At 32.2% G+C, this 22067-nt stretch overlaps 1 protein-coding gene across 1 annotated transcript; it reads right to left on the bottom strand.

Annotated features, from left to right (window-relative positions):
- Positions 1–3962: 3962 nt before the first annotated feature.
- Positions 3963–4199, bottom strand: LOC133338334 (cell death protein rpr). The gene has a single exon (XM_061546510.1). It carries the CDS (start codon positions 4185–4187, stop codon positions 3963–3965), a length of 225 nt encoding a protein of 74 aa, XP_061402494.1. The 5' UTR covers positions 4188–4199.
- Between the last annotated feature and the right edge of the window lie 17868 nt (positions 4200–22067).

Below are 22067 nucleotides of genomic sequence, written 5' to 3'. Positions count from 1 at the left end.
TGATATGTTAAGGGTAAATACGCTTGCAGCGAAATGCAAAAAGTGTCACATTTGTGGTTACATCGCGAAGAAAAGGTGTGTCGCCGTGACACATACACACTGCAATAATCATAGACGGATTGCTTTTAATGTATTATTATTACTATTATTGCAGTTATTATTGTTTTGTTTGAGCTGCTGTAATAAAAACCTGGTGCGGAGTGGCAACAAACTTTACATTTTCCGTTTAGTTTTATTACTTTGCAATTTTCTTTTGTTTTTTTTTTATCAAGGTTTTGTCCTTTTTTTTTGCCCCTTCTTTTTCTGTCACAAAACGTGCTAAAACAGCAGTTGTCTTTGCAATTGCGCGATTATGGGTATTGCCTTCTGGAAACCATAAAAAATTGTCATAATCCATGTTGTGACATTTTGTTGTCATTGCAGTCTTGCATTTTGTTTTTATTTCCGTTGGTTTCTTCTTCTTTTTTTTTTGGAGAAAAATAAAAAATAACGCAACATTCTGTGTTTTACTTATTTTGTCTTCGTGTGAAATTATGATAAATAATGTCAACACCCATAACCCATGTCTTTTATCCTGAGAATCTAGAAGGTACAATTTATTCCTGTAAGGAGTAGAAGAATTTGCCCATCCCTGTAAAGTCGAGGTAGAATAGTAATACAAAATATTCGTTACTGTAACGCAGTGTTATGCTTTCTCGTTAAAAATAAGACATTGGACAAAATAAGACAACCGTCAAGAAATTCCTGCAGCAATAAACAATAAAAATCATGGAAATATTAATTAAATTAGCTTTATTATTAGATAAGTCTGCTGTGGAGCTATTTGCAATTTGTCGGTCTGAGCTGAATGTAACATAGAACTGTGGGTTCGTCCATCAGCTTGATGGTGAAATTATGGTATGAAAATCGATATAGATTTAGGAGAAATTTACCTGCAAAGTAGGTCATTATTAAATCCAACTGAATAACCGAAATATATAAATGTTTAACCAGGTTAAAATTTTACATCGATTTATCCATATTCGTCTGTCTGTCCGTTTAAATCTCTATAGACTACGTAATATTTAAAACATACCTTGCATAACTATTGTCACTACTTCAAGGATGTTCAGTATTGAAATTGGGATATATCGGTCTACGTATTGGTGTGGGTGTATTTTGAAAAGTATTCCGATATCGAAATTGTTAAATTTTAAATTTGGGCTTTTTTCTTGATGGTTAATTTTTCCTTCAAAAAAATGTGGCAACCTAACCTATTTTAAATATGTCCAGGATCTCAACAACATTTTTAAACGAATTAAATATAATTTGATGTTTTATTTCCGATTTGGTGTGGCTCCGTGGAAGGCCCCAATTTTAAATATTTTGGTGATATCGGAAATATTTTTTTATCCCCAGCCTTTTGGCTAATGAGATCATATACACTTTGTGCGGCAAAAACTGTACCTCATCGAAATATCGGTTTTAGATCCCATGTGTTTTTGCATCAAACACGTTTCAGACAATTTGAAATCGATTTATAAATGTCTGTCTGGCTGCTGCGCATGATTATTATAATGACATATTAGAATCTGGGCCATTTTCGGTTAGATGATCGAATTAACCCCACCATTGTGGCCTTAATTTGGCATTCCGGGCTATTGGCAGAAACCTTTTTTATGCAGATCAATTTTTTCACATTGGTCTCCATTTTCGGTATTTTTTAGTGTTTATACCTATTTCCCTCTTAAGTGTCATTAATTTGGCGTAAATGGGAGGACAAAGTGGATTGTCGAAATAATGCCTACATATAATTTATATTCAGCATATTAAAGGTTCAGCTAATTTTTGTCTACGTAATTATTTGTAATTTATCGATTCATTTTCTGAGACGATACAAAATTTCCTGGCAGATATGCCAACTGATAAGGGTAAATACCGATTTTCTGTCTGTTGCGAATGTCTACCTCATGGTGGAGGGAATAACAAATTACGATGTTTGGTATTGCAAATGGGATATATCGGTCCATGTTTGTGTGTAGCCCCCATATAACGGTACCCCAAATATTTGGTCTTATGGGGATTTGAACCACGTTTTGCAACCGAATTGATTGAAATTTTGTTTTTGGGGTCCTCATGGTATAGCACATCTTAGTACTGAAAATTATTTATATTGATACAAGCTTCAGGGTAGCCCCCAGAAAACGGTACCTTAAAATATTCGGTATTTAGGGAATTGTGGAAAAGTTTTTCAACCGAATTGGCTGCAATTTAGTATTTTGGGTTCTTATTGTATAGCAAATGCACATACCAAAAATTATTAATACTTACTCAAATTTCAGGTTAGCCCCTATATAAACGTACCCCCAACATTAGGTGTTTACGGAATTTTAGACACATTTTTCAATAAAATTGACTGTTTTTTAAGAGTACTACAAAACAATTACAAAAATCTGACATTGACTCTGAAAATCAACGTCACCGCATATACCTTTTTCTTTGTTCCCGTTTTCATATTACGAAATGAAGTCATTTAACAAGGCATGGTTGTTTCATTATTCCCGGTAATTACCTATACAACATTATTCGCTATAATTACAATATAATATATATAAAATAAAAAAAAATATATCAATATTGTGTTTTCTGTGTAATACCTCCCTCATTAAAACATGTTTATTTTTAAAACAATGCAATTTATTTAAATACTGAATATTTTGCTGTGGTAAATAATATATGGTAGCAATTGCCGTAAAAATCACCTCAAACAAAGATGGCTGCAAAATATTATAAAGTTGGACATCATATAGTTGTTGCCATGCCTCGAGACAATTGCAATGTATTTTTACCATATGTATATTATAATTATACCTTGCTTTGATCTTATGCGGAAGTAAGAAATCCCATTGTTTAATTTATTACTTGTCCACAAAAGATAAATGACGAAGTTCCTTATTTTGTATAATTGTTGTTGATGTTTTTTTTTTTTCAAGGAAAAATCACATAATTTTTGGAATAAGGCCAGTGTATATGGAAGGGTAACTGCCCTCAATAATCTGAGGATAATATTAAGTTCTTATTGAGAAAATATAGGGTATTAAAATATGATTCTTAGATTTTTCTCTCTTTGTAAATAATTAAATTGTAAGTTCCTACTTTTATTTTTTCTTTTTTTTCTCTTTGTGTATTCTGATTTGTTTGTAATTATTTTGTGTCTCATATCACACATCGAAAATATAGAACACTAACCCCTGTCCTTATTGTTGGTCACTGAGTCAAACAATTTCCCTATGACCCAGTCAATGTCCCCCTCATATCAATATTAAATGAAAACAATTTAAATATTTTTTTTTGTTTATAAAATGTTGTTTTATTTTATTAATATTTAATTTTTTGTTTAATTGTATTACTTTTTTTTGTCATCATATTAAAACTAAAATTAATATTAATAATAATATAAACAAAAATTGATACAATTTTTGTTTGTTTAGGCGAAATAGTGGGGTTTTTTGTTTAAAACTAAAATAATGCTTATAAACTATATATTTTACATAATGCTTTAATTTTGGGGGTGGAATTCAAAAAAACTACAACATTTTCATTTAAAAATAATATTTGAATAGATTTTTGCCAATACAAAAAAATACAATAGAAAAAAATCAACGAAAATTCTTATCACAATCGCTTTGATGAGTTTTGGAAATTATTTTGTTTTGTTTTTTTTTGGGAATTTACAAAATAGAAAAAAATGAATTACCAAAATAAAACCTAACTAAAAGATATTCTTAAAATATTAGAAAAAAAGCTTTTTTATATTGAATTTCGTTGTTTTGAGCCGACGGCTTTTTTTGTAAGTTTGGAGACAAAAATTATTTTTAAATTTGTTTGTACTATGGCATCTTTGTTGGTAGGCTGGCTGGCAGGCTGGATCTTTGAATTTTCCCCCATTTGATTTGGTTTAGTTGAGATTTCTGGAGGCTGATTTATTTTTTATTGGAGTTGGATGATTTGTCTTGTTGTGTGGAACCACTGCTGGATGTTCGGCCAAGTATCGATGGTGTGGCTTGTAGATACTGTCTCAACACATCGTAGACCACCGAGGCCACATAACGCCAATGGGCCTCACGCATTGCCAAAATTTGTTGCTCTTGTTGACGAGCCTTACGCATTAGAGCGGCTTGATCGGGAATATAGAAAGCTACAGCCATTTTTGTTTGCTTTGGTTTTGTTGGTATTTTAATTAACAAGTTTTTTTTTGTTTTCTCTGAATTACACAATTTATTGAAATTTGTAAGTCTTTTAGCTTGGTTTTCACTTTGCTTCACAAATCACGTTAATTTCGTTTTTATTCTTTCGTTTTCCGATGAATCAGTATTTGTTTCTTTTGCTTGTACGGAAAATTACGCTTTTTGTGGTTTTATTTTTTTTTCATATAAAATTTTGTAAATGAAATGAATGTCTTTTTCGCTTGTTTGTTTGTTAGGAACGCACAACCTTTAGATTTGATGGTTGAATGGGAACTGATTTAATTGTACGACTCAGAGCGCCTTTTATACGTTACTTGCTCTTTGTGCTCACACAAACTCTCAAAATCCACAACAAATAGGGTTTTTACCGTAAACCGCATGTTCTCACTGCTCTGGTGTGGCACACAACAGAGAGCACTGGCAGTGCCCGAGAGCGAGAGAGAACGAGCACACGAATCATCGGAAGAGTGTATATCTGTGGTTTCGTGAAATACCGTTGTTTTCGAACAAGCGAACGAACGAACATGACCCGCCAAAAAATACGTTTGTTTACGATTCTTGGCAGGGGGCTTGTTTTTACTATTTTGTTGACATCGCTCTTTCGCATCCGAGTTTTACTTCGAAATATTGGATGGATGGCTGGCTGGCTGTCGTAGTGAAAACATTAAGGCCTGCTGCTAGTCAGCAAATTGTGCCGCCACATTCGTGGGGCAGAACGTGCGGCTTGTGTGATTGTTTTGGTTTTTTATTCTGCCTCTTCTTCTTCTTCGCTGTGAGGCCATTAACTAAGGGTGCCAAAGTTACAGGTCGTTGAGTTATTTTTATGTCAGGCCACAAAGGCAAAGGAGCATAATTGTTGTGAAGCGGCAGCCAAAAGGGGGGAACAGAATTCTTGGCTAAAAATATAATGTCTTGGAAGACATGAGAAATGTTCATCCCCTAACGTTGTGAAGTTACAATTCGTAAGAATTTGTTTTTTTTTCTGTTGCTATAATGTCTTAAGGATGTAGCTTCCTTTTTGGCGCCAATTTTATGTTTTCGTTTTTTTTTCTGTTACAAATCATTGTATTTACAACAACTCCATTGTCATTGCCAATTTAGCCTAAGGGTGGTTTTTACCCTCCAAATTGCCTGTCTGTCTGGCTGGCTGAATGGTTGTCCTTAACATCCATCCTTAGAAATCCTTTGCGGCAACAACGCACACAATGTTAGGTTTTTTTATGTTTTACTTCCTTATGGTAGTTGAAATTCAGGATGTTTTCAGATATGGGCGGAGTTTTAGAAGAATTTCCTTGATGATTTTTTCGTTGTGTGTGTCTTTTTCAAACACTCACAATTCCTATTTACTTTCTCTTTTTGGCCTTCCACATAAGGTATTGTGGCTGACTTGAATATTTCTCAGTCTTCTGGGAGAAGACCACAACAGAAATGGGAGGAGCCAAACAGAAGTATGTATGTTTTCATTTTTTATTATCTTTATGTTCATACATAGATATTGTTAAAGGTTTGTTATAGACCATGACCGTATTTCTTCCACATCACATCATGGTAAGTAAGTATTAGCTGTGGCCGCATGTTTTTCTGTATACCTGCTTTGGTTGAACGATGATTCATCATCAACTGGGTGGAGTTTTAGAAGTTGGTTGGTATTACTTTTTATCATGTGTTTCATTACATATATTTCGTTTTTTTTTTTTTTTATTTGTAAAACTTTGAGGTTTGTGATTTGTAGAATCGTAGCCAAGATGGCTTCCGTTCTGGAACAAATATTTCTATTCTAACGATGAGGGCGTCGTATTCATTCAGCCATTATAATGATTTATTAAAATTAATGTTTTTTTATTCATTCATTTGAAGATTATTTTGAGTCATGCTGGGAGTATACCAAAATTTATATAATTGGAAGGGGGTCTTTTTGTATTTTATTTTAGTAGATATTTTCTTCGGGAAGGTGAATAGGTTATAATTTAATAACAATAATATAAATAGGATAATTGTAAAAAAGTCTAATATATTTAAAACATAATTTTTTATGCAAAAAAAATTAAAAAAAAACTTTCCTCTAGAGAAATAAACCCGGAAAATATTTCTTTAAAAGTAAATATTTTACTTTTTATAATTAGCTGTTTATATAAATAATTTCTAATTTCTTAATATACAACAAATAAAAATTTGATTTCAACCACGGGAAGTATATGCTATCCCACCCCTTTAACAAAATGATTTTATTACATTTGGGCATACAAATATTTCATCGAATTGGTTAGGGAAAATTGAATCAAAAACTCTTAACGAAATACTTGATCAATTGGGGACGTCGAGAAAATTCTTAAAACGTTAAACCCGTACAAATTCTCTTTAAAAGCAAATATTGAAATATATTATGTAAATAAGCAAATATTCTGGCTTACATTGACTGTATATGTAGTAATTTTATTTTAAGATATTATCATTCGCTGTAATGTCGTATTTTTCGTATTTGGTAACAAATTATTTAAAATTTAATATTCGTACTAATAATTCTTTTTTAATTTTTTAACTGCTTTTTACCTTTTTTCTTCTTTCCACCATATGTACTCGAAATTGTGAGTGTTCTCGAAATTTTCAGTTTATACCCTAAAAAGTATGGAATCCTAAGACGATTTAGTCATCTCTTGTAATCATGCTACGTTCGTTAGTCTTTTTCCAAGTTATTCAGGAGTATCTTATTAGAAATTTCTAATGAAAATAAAATTATTTTAATAAATTTCTTATTCGGATGAGATTTGCAGAACGGAAAATTGAAATCTCAAAATTAGAAGTTTGTCAGTTTTGGCTGACTAATATTCTGGGCTTTCATTTTTATGAGGACTCCAAAATGTGAATCTAAATATTATGCATTTCGAAGCTACATTTTTTAAATATTAAAAAACAAGTTATATTAGTATTATTTGGGCTTGTGTCAAACCCCAGACAGATATAAACATTCTTATGTGAGTAGATTTGTGAGGTTTTTTTATACGAAACTGCCAGATTACAGCCTCAAAATACTAAAAAAGCATAGAGGCACAACTTAGGATCTACGATAAATATTTCATGGTGTTATGTGACAATTTATTATGTCCGCCATATTATGATGGGCGGTACGGTACACTAAATGCGTGTTGGGTAAAGGAGCAGCCATATTTAATTACGTTTATTTTTCAAAAGGCTAAAAATTTTAAAATATTGGAAACAACTGTGTAATTTTATGTGGACTTATTTTCAGCAATGATGAGTTTTACCTTTAATGATTACTGAATCCTTCAAATGCCGAACATGTGGTGGGGGCCTTATTGTTGCTGCTAAAAAAAACTTGTTCAATATTTTGAAAATTTTCTATTATTGAGCGCTACTTGTATATGGGTATATATCAAACATGGACCTATATCTAAACACTACGGAATGACAAATTACAGCACCTATACCAATATAATTATTGGTACATTTCATGTATACTACAGCTACTAATTTTTTCCGGAAAAAGTCCCGAATATAATATTTTGCCCGTTCTATCCTACATTATTACAGGTTAAATTCTTGTTATAATATAGAAAATTGTGAAATTTGACTTCTGTCTTTAATGTGACTCAAACTTTTATACCGAAATAATAATTGCAAAATCTAATACTATAAAATTGTGTTCGGAAATACTCCGGAATTATATATAGCCTTATCTTTGTGAAAATGTCTATTACAAAATGTTTTTTTTTCGTTTTTTTCAAATTCGAATCGATGGAATAGAGATAAGAAAATTGCATTGCTATATCTTAGAATATAGTTTGTGGTCAACTAGCTAACACACTTACTATATTAAAATTATAATTTAAATAAAAATATATGTGGTTATTGTTTTTCTTATAGAATATTTTATTGCGCAATAAATATAATTGATTCCTTCAATTTCTTTCGCTTATTTTTAATTATTTGAAAAATATTTAAATATATAGAATGTTAAATACCCTATGTTATCAAAAGAACCCTAACAAAATGCTTAAAATTCCACAAATTATTTAATAGAATCAAATAAATATTGCCGAATTGAGAAAGCACACAGCTTACGAATTTATTATAATAATTTTTTAATATTATTTATAAAAATCTACAATAGAATGCACCACAGTTATCGAAATATATATAAAATATATTTATTTAATGTTTTAAGTTATTTTGCTTTTTAGCTCATCATATGTGGGAATTTTCTATATTTGTATATGAAAAGAGAAAAATATATATTAATTTTGGACATTTTATATATTTCTTTGTCATTATACATTTTACGAACTGTCACATACACCGTATTATGACGTACCGCCACGCGTTTACTTTTTGTTCGATATGTGTGTGAAGATCACCACAGTCATTAAGATATGTTTTCTTTATAAACAAAACAACAACAACAACAACAACAGTGAAAGCCCCAATGAGAAGTGCTTTTTAAATTGACGTCAGAAATATATGTATCTCGTCAGACAGAAATCCCCGATGTTTTTTTTTATTATTGAAAATCCTAAGAAACATCCATATTATTCGCAAAAGAGTAAAATATGCAAAAATTATAATAATTATGTGTGTTGTATATTATTAACTTTGCCAGCTATTGTTTATTTATAAAATTAAACATGTCAAGCCACAAAATTGGTTAGCAACAATGTAAGCATCTGTGAAAAAAATAACTTATACATAAACAGGTCTATATATATCAAAAGCAAATAAATAAATGTTTCAACAATGTATACTTTATAGACTATCGTGGGAAAAATTAGTCATACACATTATATGCGGGTAAAATAGATTAAGCAATGTGGATAAATCAGATTCGGAAGGGTATGATATGACATGCCATATATTAATATAATACATAAAATAAATATTGGATTATTTTCATAAATTAAATAAAATAAATAATAAAAAAGAGCGAATGATTTAAAATTCTTAATTGATCTTAATTTGGGTGAATTTAAAAACAGGTCGATATTTTTTCTACTTCTTTTTAAGTATTTTCGAGGTCATAAATTCATTTTCCAATTGAAGTGGCCGTACTTTTAAATTTTGTTTTATAAATGGCAATTCAGGGTTCTTCTCTAAGAAAATTCTTAATCGGAGTGGCATTAATTTGGAATGTAGATTTCTGAGAAAGATCCGGCAATGTTGTATACATCCCCAACCTTATGTTTAATGAGAGAATATTTAATTTGATGCGATCAAAAATTTAACTTATCTAAATATTGGTTTATTACCACATCTGTTTTAGACAATGCGAATTGTTTTTAAAATTGGGTTCAAATTCTGGTGCCTCAGAAAAAGATCCAAATTTTTGGTGAAATATTAATGTGTAATATCAGTCGAAACCAGTTTCGAAATTAACCAACACACCAACTTCATATTTTTACCAAACCTATCGAACCGACAATATCTGTCAACCACTCCTATGCTGTTTTTTAATGTAATACGAAATTTAAATATAATATTTTTTTTAAAAAATTTACTTTCTGGATATATTAATAAATGATTTTAACTATCTACGCTTCAGGTCCATGAGGATGGCAATCAAAATATATAAAATTAACAGGGGCTCCAAGGAGAATACGATGTAAAATTTCAAAGAGCACTATCTTAAATATAGCGATCTTTATCGTGATTTCAACAGGCGGACGAACATGGCTGAAGCGACATTGAATTTTATTCTAAATATTTCGAGGTGTTGCAAACGGAATGACAAATTCAATATACACTCGATCTTATGGTGCAGGGTATAAAAATATACGTCTTATGTTCTTTAGAAAAATATATAATTTGTCCCTTTTGGTGCAACGTCAACAAATAGGTCCATCCTTCCCCACAAATTAATTAAAAAAATCATTAATATCACAATGTGTAAATTGAGTCCCGACTATGCCATTAAAGGAAAAATATAAACTGAAAAATTGCTAGAACCTGGCAATTGGATTTTGACTCCAACGACTAGTCCAAAATATAACAGTTTTCCCATGAAATACTGTACTTTAGATTGATTAGGCATAAAAGATGTAGCTTCATTTCAATTAAAAAAAAAAAAACATATTTGAGGCTCAAAAATGAAAAAATGTATATTTATTATTCATTGTTTCATAATATAACAAAGTGATTACAAAATCTCGCTTGATTTCTAAAGTCAACGCACTGAAATGCGGGTAATCACTTATCGTAATGTTAAATATCGTTCTATTTTTTGTTATTATGAGTGACATGTGTCGTCAATTGGTGGTGATAAAAAACAACAACAATCAATATGTACTAGGTGTCTTGTGGTAAATTCCTAACTGAATATAAATAAATTGAAATGAATAAATAAATTATTAACAGATTTTTAATGGAAATTTGCATAAATAATTGCAATAAAAATAAACTGGGAACTATAATAAAATCAAATTGGAATATGAATCATAATAGCCACAATTTAAGTGTTTCACATCAATAAGCCTTCAATCAAATTAAAAACAAAAATCAAATGCATAATTAAGAACCCATATTTCCCACAATCACTGCCGCCCAAGGAGATCATCAGAGCAAAGATCTGCTTCACAGTAAATTAACACCAACATGATAATTATGGGCTTACAAACAAAATTAGCCCTAACGGGCTTGTTTGAAAATCATGTTAACGATTAGGCATTTTCTTTTTTCTTCTTAATGGAAAAAAAATTCTTGTCCTAAACAAAAACCGAGCATGCTCAGTTTTGCTTGAAAATTTCAAAATATTCTTATCAGTTCATCAACGGAAGAACCTAAAATAAAATAAACAACAGCAACCCAAAACGAAAGAAAAAACACACAGAAATAAATGCAACTACGTTTTAAATCGGAGCGTCGTCGCATTCAGTCCCTTTTCTTTCCACGTAAATCATAAATTGGTTATTGTTTTTCAGTGTGAGTGTGTGTGTGTGTGTTTGTATATGTCTGTAGACATCACAGGAAAAGGTTGTATTTCACTTGTACCCAAAATACAAAAAATTCAAACAAAGAAAAAAATCAGAAACTGCGGACCATACCTAGGGACGGACACAAAGCACTAAATGGACATTTAAACATTTGTATGTAGTTATATGTGTGTGTGAATATTTTTTTAGGTCGGTGCAATCCCTTTCCTTAATATCAAATACATGTTTAGATCATTTAATAAAATTGAATACCAATTTAACAAATCCAATGACGGTGATGGTGTCTGTGTGTACCCTACATAGTGTTTGCTGGAAATTGGAGGCTAGTTGATTGTTATGTATACACCTATAGATAAACACGATTTTGTTGAATAAATAAATTCCATGACTTCAGATACATATTATGAATGAAAATGAAAAAACGATAAGTTCGGCCGGACCTAACTTTGGATACCCCCACCATAGGTATACTGGCATATATTTGAAATGAAAATATAGGGAGCATATCAAAAAGTGGACTCATACCGATAATTTTACAAACCGATTTATGTAAACCATTATGTACACAAAATACAAATTTCAGCAATTTTTAATGAGGATTTTTTCTAAAATCCGAAAACCCCAAAGCATATACATTCCTCGAACTACTACAATTTAGATTGCAAAGTTATATACGGCTATGCCTAAATGGGGACCAATATTAATTACATATTGTAGGAATTACCGAATATTTGGGGTTATCATTATATGATAATTAATGACGGATATTTGTCAATTTCGAACGAAATATTTTAGTTTTGTATCTCAATTCTTTCATTCGGGAGGCATCATTATATGGAGAATATGTCTAAATGCCTGCCGATATATTTCATTACCAGGTTCGCGTTTTTTTTTATCGCTAAATCGTCTTAGAATTCCACACTTTGTATGGTAAAAACTGACTATTCCGAGTAACGACTTTAACCCATACTATGACAGAATACGCCTATATGGGGATAACCCCTACACATGGAACAAATCAGCTAACTATTTTTAGTATGAAAACCCCCTTAAAAGGGGATGAATGTTAATAATTTTTGGTAGGGAGATTTGTTACCATATACGACTACAATATACCAAATTACAGCGAATTGGGTTAAAAAACGCCTTCAAGAACCTTATATTACCGAAAATTAGGAGTAACTTTATATGGGGGCTATCAGAAAAAATTGAGCTATATTTATAATATTTTGCGGATTACCCAATATGAACTCAAAGTACCAAAATACAGTTCGGTCGAAAAATGTGATAAAAAACCTCTAAATAGTGAAAATTGGGCGGTACCGTTATATGTGGGCTACCAAAAAAAAAGTGGACCGATATTTATAACTAAAATTAGGAGGAACCCTTATATGGGTACTATGCCTAAACGTGGACCCATATAGCTCATCTTCGAATTTGACCTCCCTGCAGACAAAAGACAATTCTATGCAAAGTTTTGGTAATCTAGAGGCTAGAGTGATTACAACAGACAGACGGGGATGTTTAAATCGTACAAAAATTCCTATATTTCGTATTAAGTATACAAGAAAAAGAGAAATTCCGAAATTTTGTATGGGAATTGAGATGTGAGAAAAAAAGTTTGTGCATTTTGTGAAGGTTGTGATCATATAATATTTATAGCTCTTTCCTAAGTCGACTTCAACCTTATGTATCCTACGTTATCCCCCTTCCCCCTGGGCACAACACTTTTGGATTGTAAATAATCGTATCTTCATATCATTTTCATTTAATGCCCATTTTTTCAGTTTGGTAATTTTTCTGTTTTTGGGGTAACATGAAGAGGTTATTGATGTGTTGAGTGCCGTGTGTGTGTGTATGTGTTTGTGTGTGATGATGTCGATAAAAGTCTGTCTGTCCGTCCGTCCGTCCATTCTGGACAAGAGGCCCAACCAAAGTATATGCGGTTGTCAGCATGATAATGATGGTTGTGGTATGGTTATGGTGCGATTGTTACTGCTACTGCTCCTCAACGCAGATACATAGGGAGGGGGCTCGCTTGTTTATTGTTGTTGTGATTCTTTGTTGTGGCTATTGTATTTAGTTTAATATGATTCCATTTCATATATTGTTAATAATTATTCACATGTTTCACAACAACTGGCTAAACGTAGCAAACGGTGACGGCCGGCCAGCCAGGGACCATTCTATAACGTTGTATTGCTTTATACCGGTCTGAAGAAGCAATTCCACATGGAGTGTGTGTTTTGTTTTTGTTGTTGTCAGTTAGTTTTACTTTTTTGGAGAATACCCCATGCATTTGAAAAGCAATTCAAGCGATGACTCATCCTCGGTTAATACTTGTTGTTCAACCTGTGAAATGCCCTCTTTTCGCTGTCATGGGTTCTGCTGTCTTATATTTTTTTTTCGTTTGTTAAAAAGACATTTACGTTTTCTTTTTTTGTGGTGCTGTTGTTGTTGTCGCATTGTGTCATTTATGTGATATTTGTTGTGTGTAGGTTTTGTTTGAATTGTTTTAATGATGAGTGGCTGGCTGGCTTGCAATGTGTGCCATTAACGTATTTCAGAATTGCTTTTTATGAACTCTGCTGATGTGTGGATAAATGTATGATTAAGAAATAATATTTTCTTTTCTGTTTTGGAGTAGAACCTAAAAAAAAGCTACGTGCCTTATTCAAGGTTAATTTGTTAATATATCAGGCTGTAGAAGTGTCATATCTGGTGGTTATAATGTAGATTTTTAGCTAAGTGATATTTTTTAAAAGCGTTTCACTTAATCTTATCATAGTAGGGTATTTAAACTAGTATTGAATTAGCATAATTTATTAGATATTGACAGTTGTGTTAAAGGTTTAAAGTTCAATGGCAAGCTTTGTGAACAGACAAAATATGGATTGGAGGCGATCATATTAATTGAGATTTATGTGAAGCTGTCATTTATGATGAAATCAGAATCCGTTCAACAAATAAAATCCCAAATTGTCTATATACAGCTAATAATAAATTTTGAAATAAATCTTAAGTCTTCTGTCTATCTTCATGTGGCCTAAGAATTTTTTTGTTTAACAAAATATCTCCCTATAAAAAGCGAACATTGTTTATAGAAAAAAAAAACTCCTCAGGTGACTTATCGAATATTGGCGACTTTCGGGATTTCTGAAAGAAGAAGGGTTTTTTTTGTGAACATTTGAAAACACATTGTTACTATCCCTAGTGGAGATTTTGAAAATGGCATATACTAGATATGTGTTTCGGTATGTCATATATCCTGAAGAGTTTTTTAAATAAAAACCAGTGTAGTCGGACGGGGCCGAACATATGATACCCTACACAACTTCGCGATATTTGCACCCTCTTGACCGACTAGAGGTCTACAAATATTACTAATATTCAGTACTGCTCTTCTAATTACTTGTCCCGATTTCCTTCACCGTGGGTAGTGTTGGGATGTTCGGCTTTCAATTGTGGCCTATAGATCGACTCGAAAAAAACACAAAAAATCCCAATATTATTATCTGATCATCACTGAAAATTAAAGGCGTTGTCCTTGACCATATCTTCTGGATCATCAAAGCGCGCTATATTTCCACCTTCTAGTGTGGTAATGGGTTACTAAATAATATATATATATATATATATATATATACGTAAGCACCTGCAAATACGACAATATAATTGGAATCAATTTAAAGGTCAACCACTCCTCATGGATAAATTATCAACTTCTCGGGCCTATGTCCTTTAGGGGTAAATATATACGCTATAGAACACAAATGTTGTCATTTTTTCACACAAAAGTCAGGGTCCAGTTGACCAGCTAAATATTGACCGATTTTTATCAAAACAGGCATGATTATGGACACCAAGACCAAGACGATTTCATTCCACACTTATCGTATTCTACAGGTTCTTCTAGGACTTTCTTCTTTACTCAGATCTTAAAATTATAACATTGGATGTATTAGCCATCGTTCCGTATATATTAAATATTTTTGGAAATATCAAACTAAAATCTAAATAAGAGAAACATTCCACACAATTTCACACACACTATCATTACACACCAATTGTCAGTTTCCATATATTTATAACAAAAACAATAATTTACCAATACGTGAAATATATTTTGATATCATTTATACGATCATACTAGTGATTCGACTAGCTACCTTTCAGGCCAGGATAGTTTTCAATTGACCTATTATAAGCCTTTGGACTTCTTTTTATGTCTTCTAGAGGAAGCTTTGTGTACTTCTACATAGTAAGACCATAATAGTGTTACATAGGTGACCATCCTGAATTTTACACGTCTTGCCTATAAAATATTTGTTTTTCCTCTTATCAGTAATTAATTAAATTTAGTATTCCCATGCCTTTCGAAACCCTTTTAAATTTTTCCAGAGCTGTCCACGTCCATCAAATATTTAATTTTTGTTTGAATTGTAGATCATGCGATAACAGAATTTAACCCAATTATAACTACAAGACAATGGTATGTAATTCGGTTTTTGGGGATATTTTTGTTATTTTTCTAATTGACATGTGAAATATGAAACCTTTACGACATCAAATTTCAACAGAATGCCAATGCATCTTGGTAACCACAATTCCACAATACCAAAAAAACGAACAACAACAACAACTACCATACAGTAGAAACAAATTCCTTTGATTACAACACAATTTCGGGGTTTCAATTCAGAAAAAAGGGAAATATTATTCACAAATTGAGTCCATTCATTGCGTAGCAATGGACTTTATCTTCGTTTACAACACTTTTACAAGCCTCATCAATCTAAAATCAACAACATCATCATTGCTTGTTTCGCCTGCCATTTGGAATTGCTGTTGTTGTTGTTGTTCAAACAATCTAATTTCTTTTTCGGGGATTGCTTCTTGACAACAACATCAACAGCGTAAATACGGCATAAAGCTATGTAAACAAAGTGATCTGACAATGCGATCATAAACGAAACGAAAAAAAAAACTGGGCGGTCATGTCACTTCTTATGTAGTTGATGGGTATGAATGTTGTACGCGTGATTGTGTGGTGGGTTGAGTTTGGGACCCAGTGTCATTGCGTCTGGTCTCCATCCATCAGATCGGTGGCTCGCCATTCGATCAACCCCACAAACGCACACTATGACCAAAAATAGGAAGACATGTCATGTAAACGATCTATTTTAGTTGAGTTCATCACCACCACGCATTTATTTATGTCATTGGGGTACTCCATTCACCATTTCGATGTTTATTTTCTTTACGAAATCATTTCTCTATATAATTTTGTAATGGTATTTATTACTATTTGTTTTTTAAATAGTCATTTCGACAGATGAATATTTGTTGGTGATATTAATTTTTTTGTAAAAAAATTAAACAATTTTTTTGATCAGTTTTGTTACGCTTGTCTTTTGTAGACAAGAAGCTACATAAGAGTGATATGTGTAAAATACATTTTAAGTGACTTTTTGGTTTAGGGTATCTTTTTTTTTGAAAATCAAGAAAACTCCCCCTATTTTATATGAGTTGTCATTGACAAAAAAAATTATATTAAATTTTATCATCACGGAATGACACATACACATAAGGGGATATTTTAAAAATAATACAATTCGTATAATGGGAATTGTGTTTTAAATTCCCCGTCAATCACTTTTAGTACGACCACATAGGTGATCTACCACAACGAAAAAAATGTATTCTTGCAACATTCAAGGTCATATTAGCGTGATTATAATTTTATAGTCTAGAGTGCTAATCACACATTTGTCAGCACATTCTTTGTATATCTTTGGGTATACAGCATATTGATTCTGTCCATGATTTGACATAAGAGGATATCAGAGACTATATGCAAAGACTGTACTCTTGCTATGTATGGCTATAATTAGGTATTTAATGTTGTTGGGAAAAAGAAAAAAATGACAGAAAAATTGTATGTCGATATTTTCATACATTAACCCCCTACGAACAATAACCGAGTACATTTGTACCTATTTTTGATTAAAAATGCTGTAAATTTTTCAATAATGGAGATATTTCCTTCAAATTTTGACCAATCCTTCATGAGGTGTTTTATATAATTTTTTTTTCTACTCGTCGACGTAATTGACTCATCTTGTCAAGGGCTACAAAAATTTGCAGATGGGTTGGCGAACACCTCTCTATAAAAATAATTGAAAATATGTATCCCATTTGAAAGCGTACAGTCATGTTTATTCTTTTTCCAGATTCCCTTCCTGGTGTAAAATTTCGTGGTGTTAGGGTCATCATTTTGGCGACCAAGAAAAAAGGCAAAATAAAGTTGTTGGTCTATTTCATCCCCTAAAAACAATATAGGTCTTCTTTGGCCAGAACCGGTCCTACATGCAAAATTTCATGACGATTGGTCCATAACTGTCTATCATATTTTCAAATTATAATGGACAGTCGTAGGGACGGACACATATATCTACATCGATTCAGCTAGTCGAGATTCAGCTAGTCTAGGGCCAATATTTAGCGGTTCGTGGGTCTAGGGCCAATATTTATATGGACCTAAGTCGATGCATTGATCTATATTCATATGTTTTACAAATATATTTTTTAACAGAAACCAGTGAGGTACTTTATATGGGGGCTAGGCCAAAACCAGGACTCATTTTAAGCATTTTCTTTAATGATACTTTTTACCCTTTAAGACCCGGAAATGATAAATTACAAAACTCTCGGCATGTAAGTACCTTTAAAAAACGGGAAGTAAGCGTTGTATAGGGACAATAAAAAAATGTTAACCGATAGGCATATAATATTATCCTGATCAATAATATATATACTATGAGAATGAGAAATAAATTTTACTATCCTCTTTTTGGTGTTGGTTATATAAAATTACATTCTTTTCATAATACCTATTGCTGCATTTTCTAAATTTCTTTAAAAAATAATTTATCGTTTCTTTAGACAAATGCAGTTATTTTCCTCTGGAAAAAACACTTAACTACTGCCCAAGGCCCATCTAAATAACTCACATTTATTTTAAATGTTCAAACTCTAGAAAAAACGTTAGAAGTTGTTTCAAATCTAATTAATTCTGATCACTTAACTAACTTCAGACATACAGCAAAAAAAAATCCTTCATATCATTTACGATCCCCCAGTATTTAGCAGTAAATAATTCTTCAGTTTCAGTTTTTAAAAGTCCCGACAAATCCACATCACAATGTCTCGTTATAGAGAATCGACATGGCCTTGGTGGCTGGCTGGTTGGCAAAAATACTAATTGCTTGGCAATTTGTATTTTTATGAACACCATTAACCATGATGATGAACGCGAAAAATTCCATTTATGAGTTATTGTCAAATTCCTCATGGGATTTAAGAATTCATACCACACTTCCACGCTCTCCCTCGCTCACATTATCCATGTGGGAAGTCCACGGCACATATGACAACAATTGGAAATCTATGGCGACAAGTCATGGAGTCTTTCTCGCGCAACGTCTGGTAATGATGATGATGGTCAATAGCCATGCATAGATGTTGGTAGCTTGCCGCCATAAAGCGTAACTTATGAAGTTACTCACTCATTCTATGAACATTGATGACCACCATACGTATTGAAGTTGATTTCGCAGAAGTGTGATGATACTTTCCAAAGCTTTTTTTGTTGTTGTTGCTCTTGTTGGCTACTAATAATCCAACTTTTGTTAGAGGTTTTTATTACATGCCAGAACGTTGTTGTCGTCGTCTGGCCATTGATGTTTGGCTGTCGTTCTCAACAGCTTGATTTTTGCATGATCCAGACCATTGTTTTTGTGCAGTTTGCACAATTTTCTTTTCACAGCCACTGTAACATAAATGTCAGATTATTAGTCATACACTCATGTTGGAAAGAAGAAAATCAAATGACTGCAGTTCGTAGCTATTGGCTATAGCCAAGCAAAGAAAGTGGCAATGAAAATCCAAACAGCTAAAAATTCTGACATGTTAAAGTTCATATCCAACTTAATATCATATCCTCGACTCTAATTAGAAACAATAATTGTAAAAACTTCAAAAATATATAAAAGCTGTCTAAAATATAATCAAATGTTTACATTAATTATCGTGCAAAAACCACTGGTCCTAACTACTTTTTTTGGAAAATTGTTTACTGGGTATGACACCTCATCGCATTGAAGTTCCATTTAAAAAGAGTTTGACGCTCCACACCAATCATTAATGTCCTTATTGTCGTGCCATTAATACACATGTGTGTGTGTAGTTTTGTTTGTGTGAGTATCTATGTATTCTTCGTAATGATGTTACAGTAGTTGAGTTGATGTTTTCCCCATTATTGCCATTGCTGTTGTTGTTGGGTTAAAATTTATGAGAGGATTTACAAGTCGAAATGTGTTAAGATGAATTTACATAAACATTTTTTATTTATGGCAAAAACCAAACACTTTTAATTGCCGAACATTTATTAGAAACTGGAAGAAACAAAAAATGCATGTGAATGCAAAGGATTTGCATGGACAATTTATTATGGTGTTAAATAAAAATGCATTTGAAAATTACAACCCTAACTACCTACATTGGAATCTTCTTAAATCCTTGATTGATTTACAAGCTACCACAAAAAGTAACCCATGGACTTTATAATGAACTTTATGAAAGGATATGGAAATCTCAACACTTCAGTGATATTAAATATTTATGGGAAAGCTTAACAATTTTTATGAACCTGGAGGAAAATTATTAGTAGAAGGGAAACCTAGTACCCTCATAAAATTTAAAAAGTTTATTATAATTATTTCCTCACAATATTCTAATTATGAACCACTCAATCAGTATTTTCATCACGGAAACAAAATTTGAAGTAAAAAAACTATAGGCGGTCGATTGTATTTGGTCGATATTATTCCCAACAGGAAAATCTACAGGAGAGCTGCATGTATAAAGGACATAAAGGAAGTCTTCATCTGTAGAAGAGTCACAAGGGAACATAGGAGAACCTAAAGGCGAGTTGAAGGAAATTTTATCTATAGAAGAGCTATAGAAGGTAATGTATATACTTGAGATCTATAGGAGTCCTTCCATAAGATATTCTATTTATAATAGAGATATGTTAGCTCTTCTGAAGATTGACCATCTTCTACATACCTTACATAGGTAGATGACCCCTTGTAGTTCTTTTGTCTTCTATATGTAGAAGTGTTAAAGCAGGTCGTATACCTTTAGAAGAGCTACAAAATGCCTTTTATTTATAGAAGAGTCTATAAAACACGTTTTATTGTCAGAAGAAGTCTGCTATCTTTCGAAAAGCTACAGGAGATTTTAAAATTTTCCTTTTGCGGACTTCCTCTTTTTAGGAAAAAATAACGGTACTAGCAAGAACATTATCACGACCAAAGATCCAAATATTGTCTTTTTCACAGACCCTGGTGATTAGGTTCGATTGTTAATAACTTCAATGTAATAATATTAACCAGTGAGCGGAGCAGGGTAGTCGGGCGGGGATCGGTTCATATGATATCATATACAACAACCACTGAGCGTTCAGTTTCTGCGGATCTATATTCCGAGCCGGGGTAATATGTCTCGATATTTGCACTCTCTTGATCGATTAGATGTCAACAGCTCCTCTCCGGCATCATTTGACACGCTAAATATTGACCTTTATTATCAGGACAGCCATTGGAATTAGTTGGTCACATCACCTTCTCCATGGAATATTTGTGATTTTCGGCTTCGTGACGTCTACAGCGACTAGAAAACAGAAAAAATAATGTTTTCCATCCATTTCATCTTAGAAGTATCAACTGATTTTTGGTCCATTACATCCCTTAAATACTAAGGTTTTGGAGGTTTAAGGGACCTGTACCTATGTATATAATACGCAAATAATATCCCACTGTGAGTTCTCATCGTTTTTCCATCTGCAGGATTTAATTGGTTTTCTATCTAGAGAATAGCTCAATGGATTCTAAGTACAGACAATTTCATTACAAAGCTATTCTCTGTTATTCTTGGTGTTCCTTTTATGAAATACTTCGGTAGCCTCCAACTGCAGGAGACTCTATCTACACAAATAATATACCAAGGATATAAGGGTGTACTAACCATTGATCTAACTTGTATAATTGGATTTAATTGTTATTTTGTCTATAGAAAACCTAATTGATCCTCTATATGTTGGATATACATTTTTATAAATTCCCAATACTATTTGTTTGGAGGTCTTAAGGGACCTGTGTTTTATTTAATAAATAGCCGAAAAATCAAGTCAATTTTTTTTCTAAATAATCGATCAATTTTAAGCTATGATCATTTTATTTAGAAAAATAAAAAGAAAACTATTTTCAAAATCAAGTGTTGACATGAAATCAATTAAAACACTTAACGTACAGAATGTGACATTGTTCCCGCTCCATATGGGTGACTTTAATGAAATTGTAAAAAATTTTAACGCCATCCTACAGCGTTTATGTTTGGCCTTACTATCTCGGTGGCTGTTTGATACTTAAACAACAAAAAGAACAAAGTCATAAAATATTGGAATCTTTGTTTTACTTTTATTCTAGTGAAGTTTCTATTCTTTAGGGATTTTTATGATTTTATAGAACCACTTAGAGATTTCAGCACAAATGATAGTTAATCCAGTTAGAGGATGTTAGCAGTGCTCTATGGCGCTGTACGTTGAAAAATGTCAAATCATGGCTGTTAACACAAATTCTGATTTTCCTTCTACGCGCACTTTTTATCTATTTTTATGGCTGAGAATATTTTTATGATCCAATTTCATTACAAAGCTATAAATTGTAGTGAAATTGTTAAGAAAAAAGGCAAATAAATTTATGGCAGCCAGCAACCAGCCACCATGAAAATGCTACTTTGCATTTAACCCCTCTCCTTTTAAGCATCACTAACATACTAC

The sequence above is a fragment of the Musca vetustissima genome, unplaced genomic scaffold, assembly GCF_032173495.1.
Source record: "Musca vetustissima isolate MV318-11 ecotype Yass unplaced genomic scaffold, APGP_CSIRO_Mvet_v1 utg31368, whole genome shotgun sequence".
In the NCBI taxonomy this organism is placed as follows: Eukaryota; Metazoa; Arthropoda; class Insecta; order Diptera; family Muscidae; genus Musca; species Musca vetustissima.
This window is presented reverse-complemented; position numbering and strand designations above follow the sequence as displayed.

Coding starts and splice junctions, on each gene's coding strand:
- LOC133338334 (XM_061546510.1), bottom strand. CDS start 4,187: ATGGCTGTAGCTTTCTATATTCCCGATCAAGCCGCTCTAATGCGTAAG.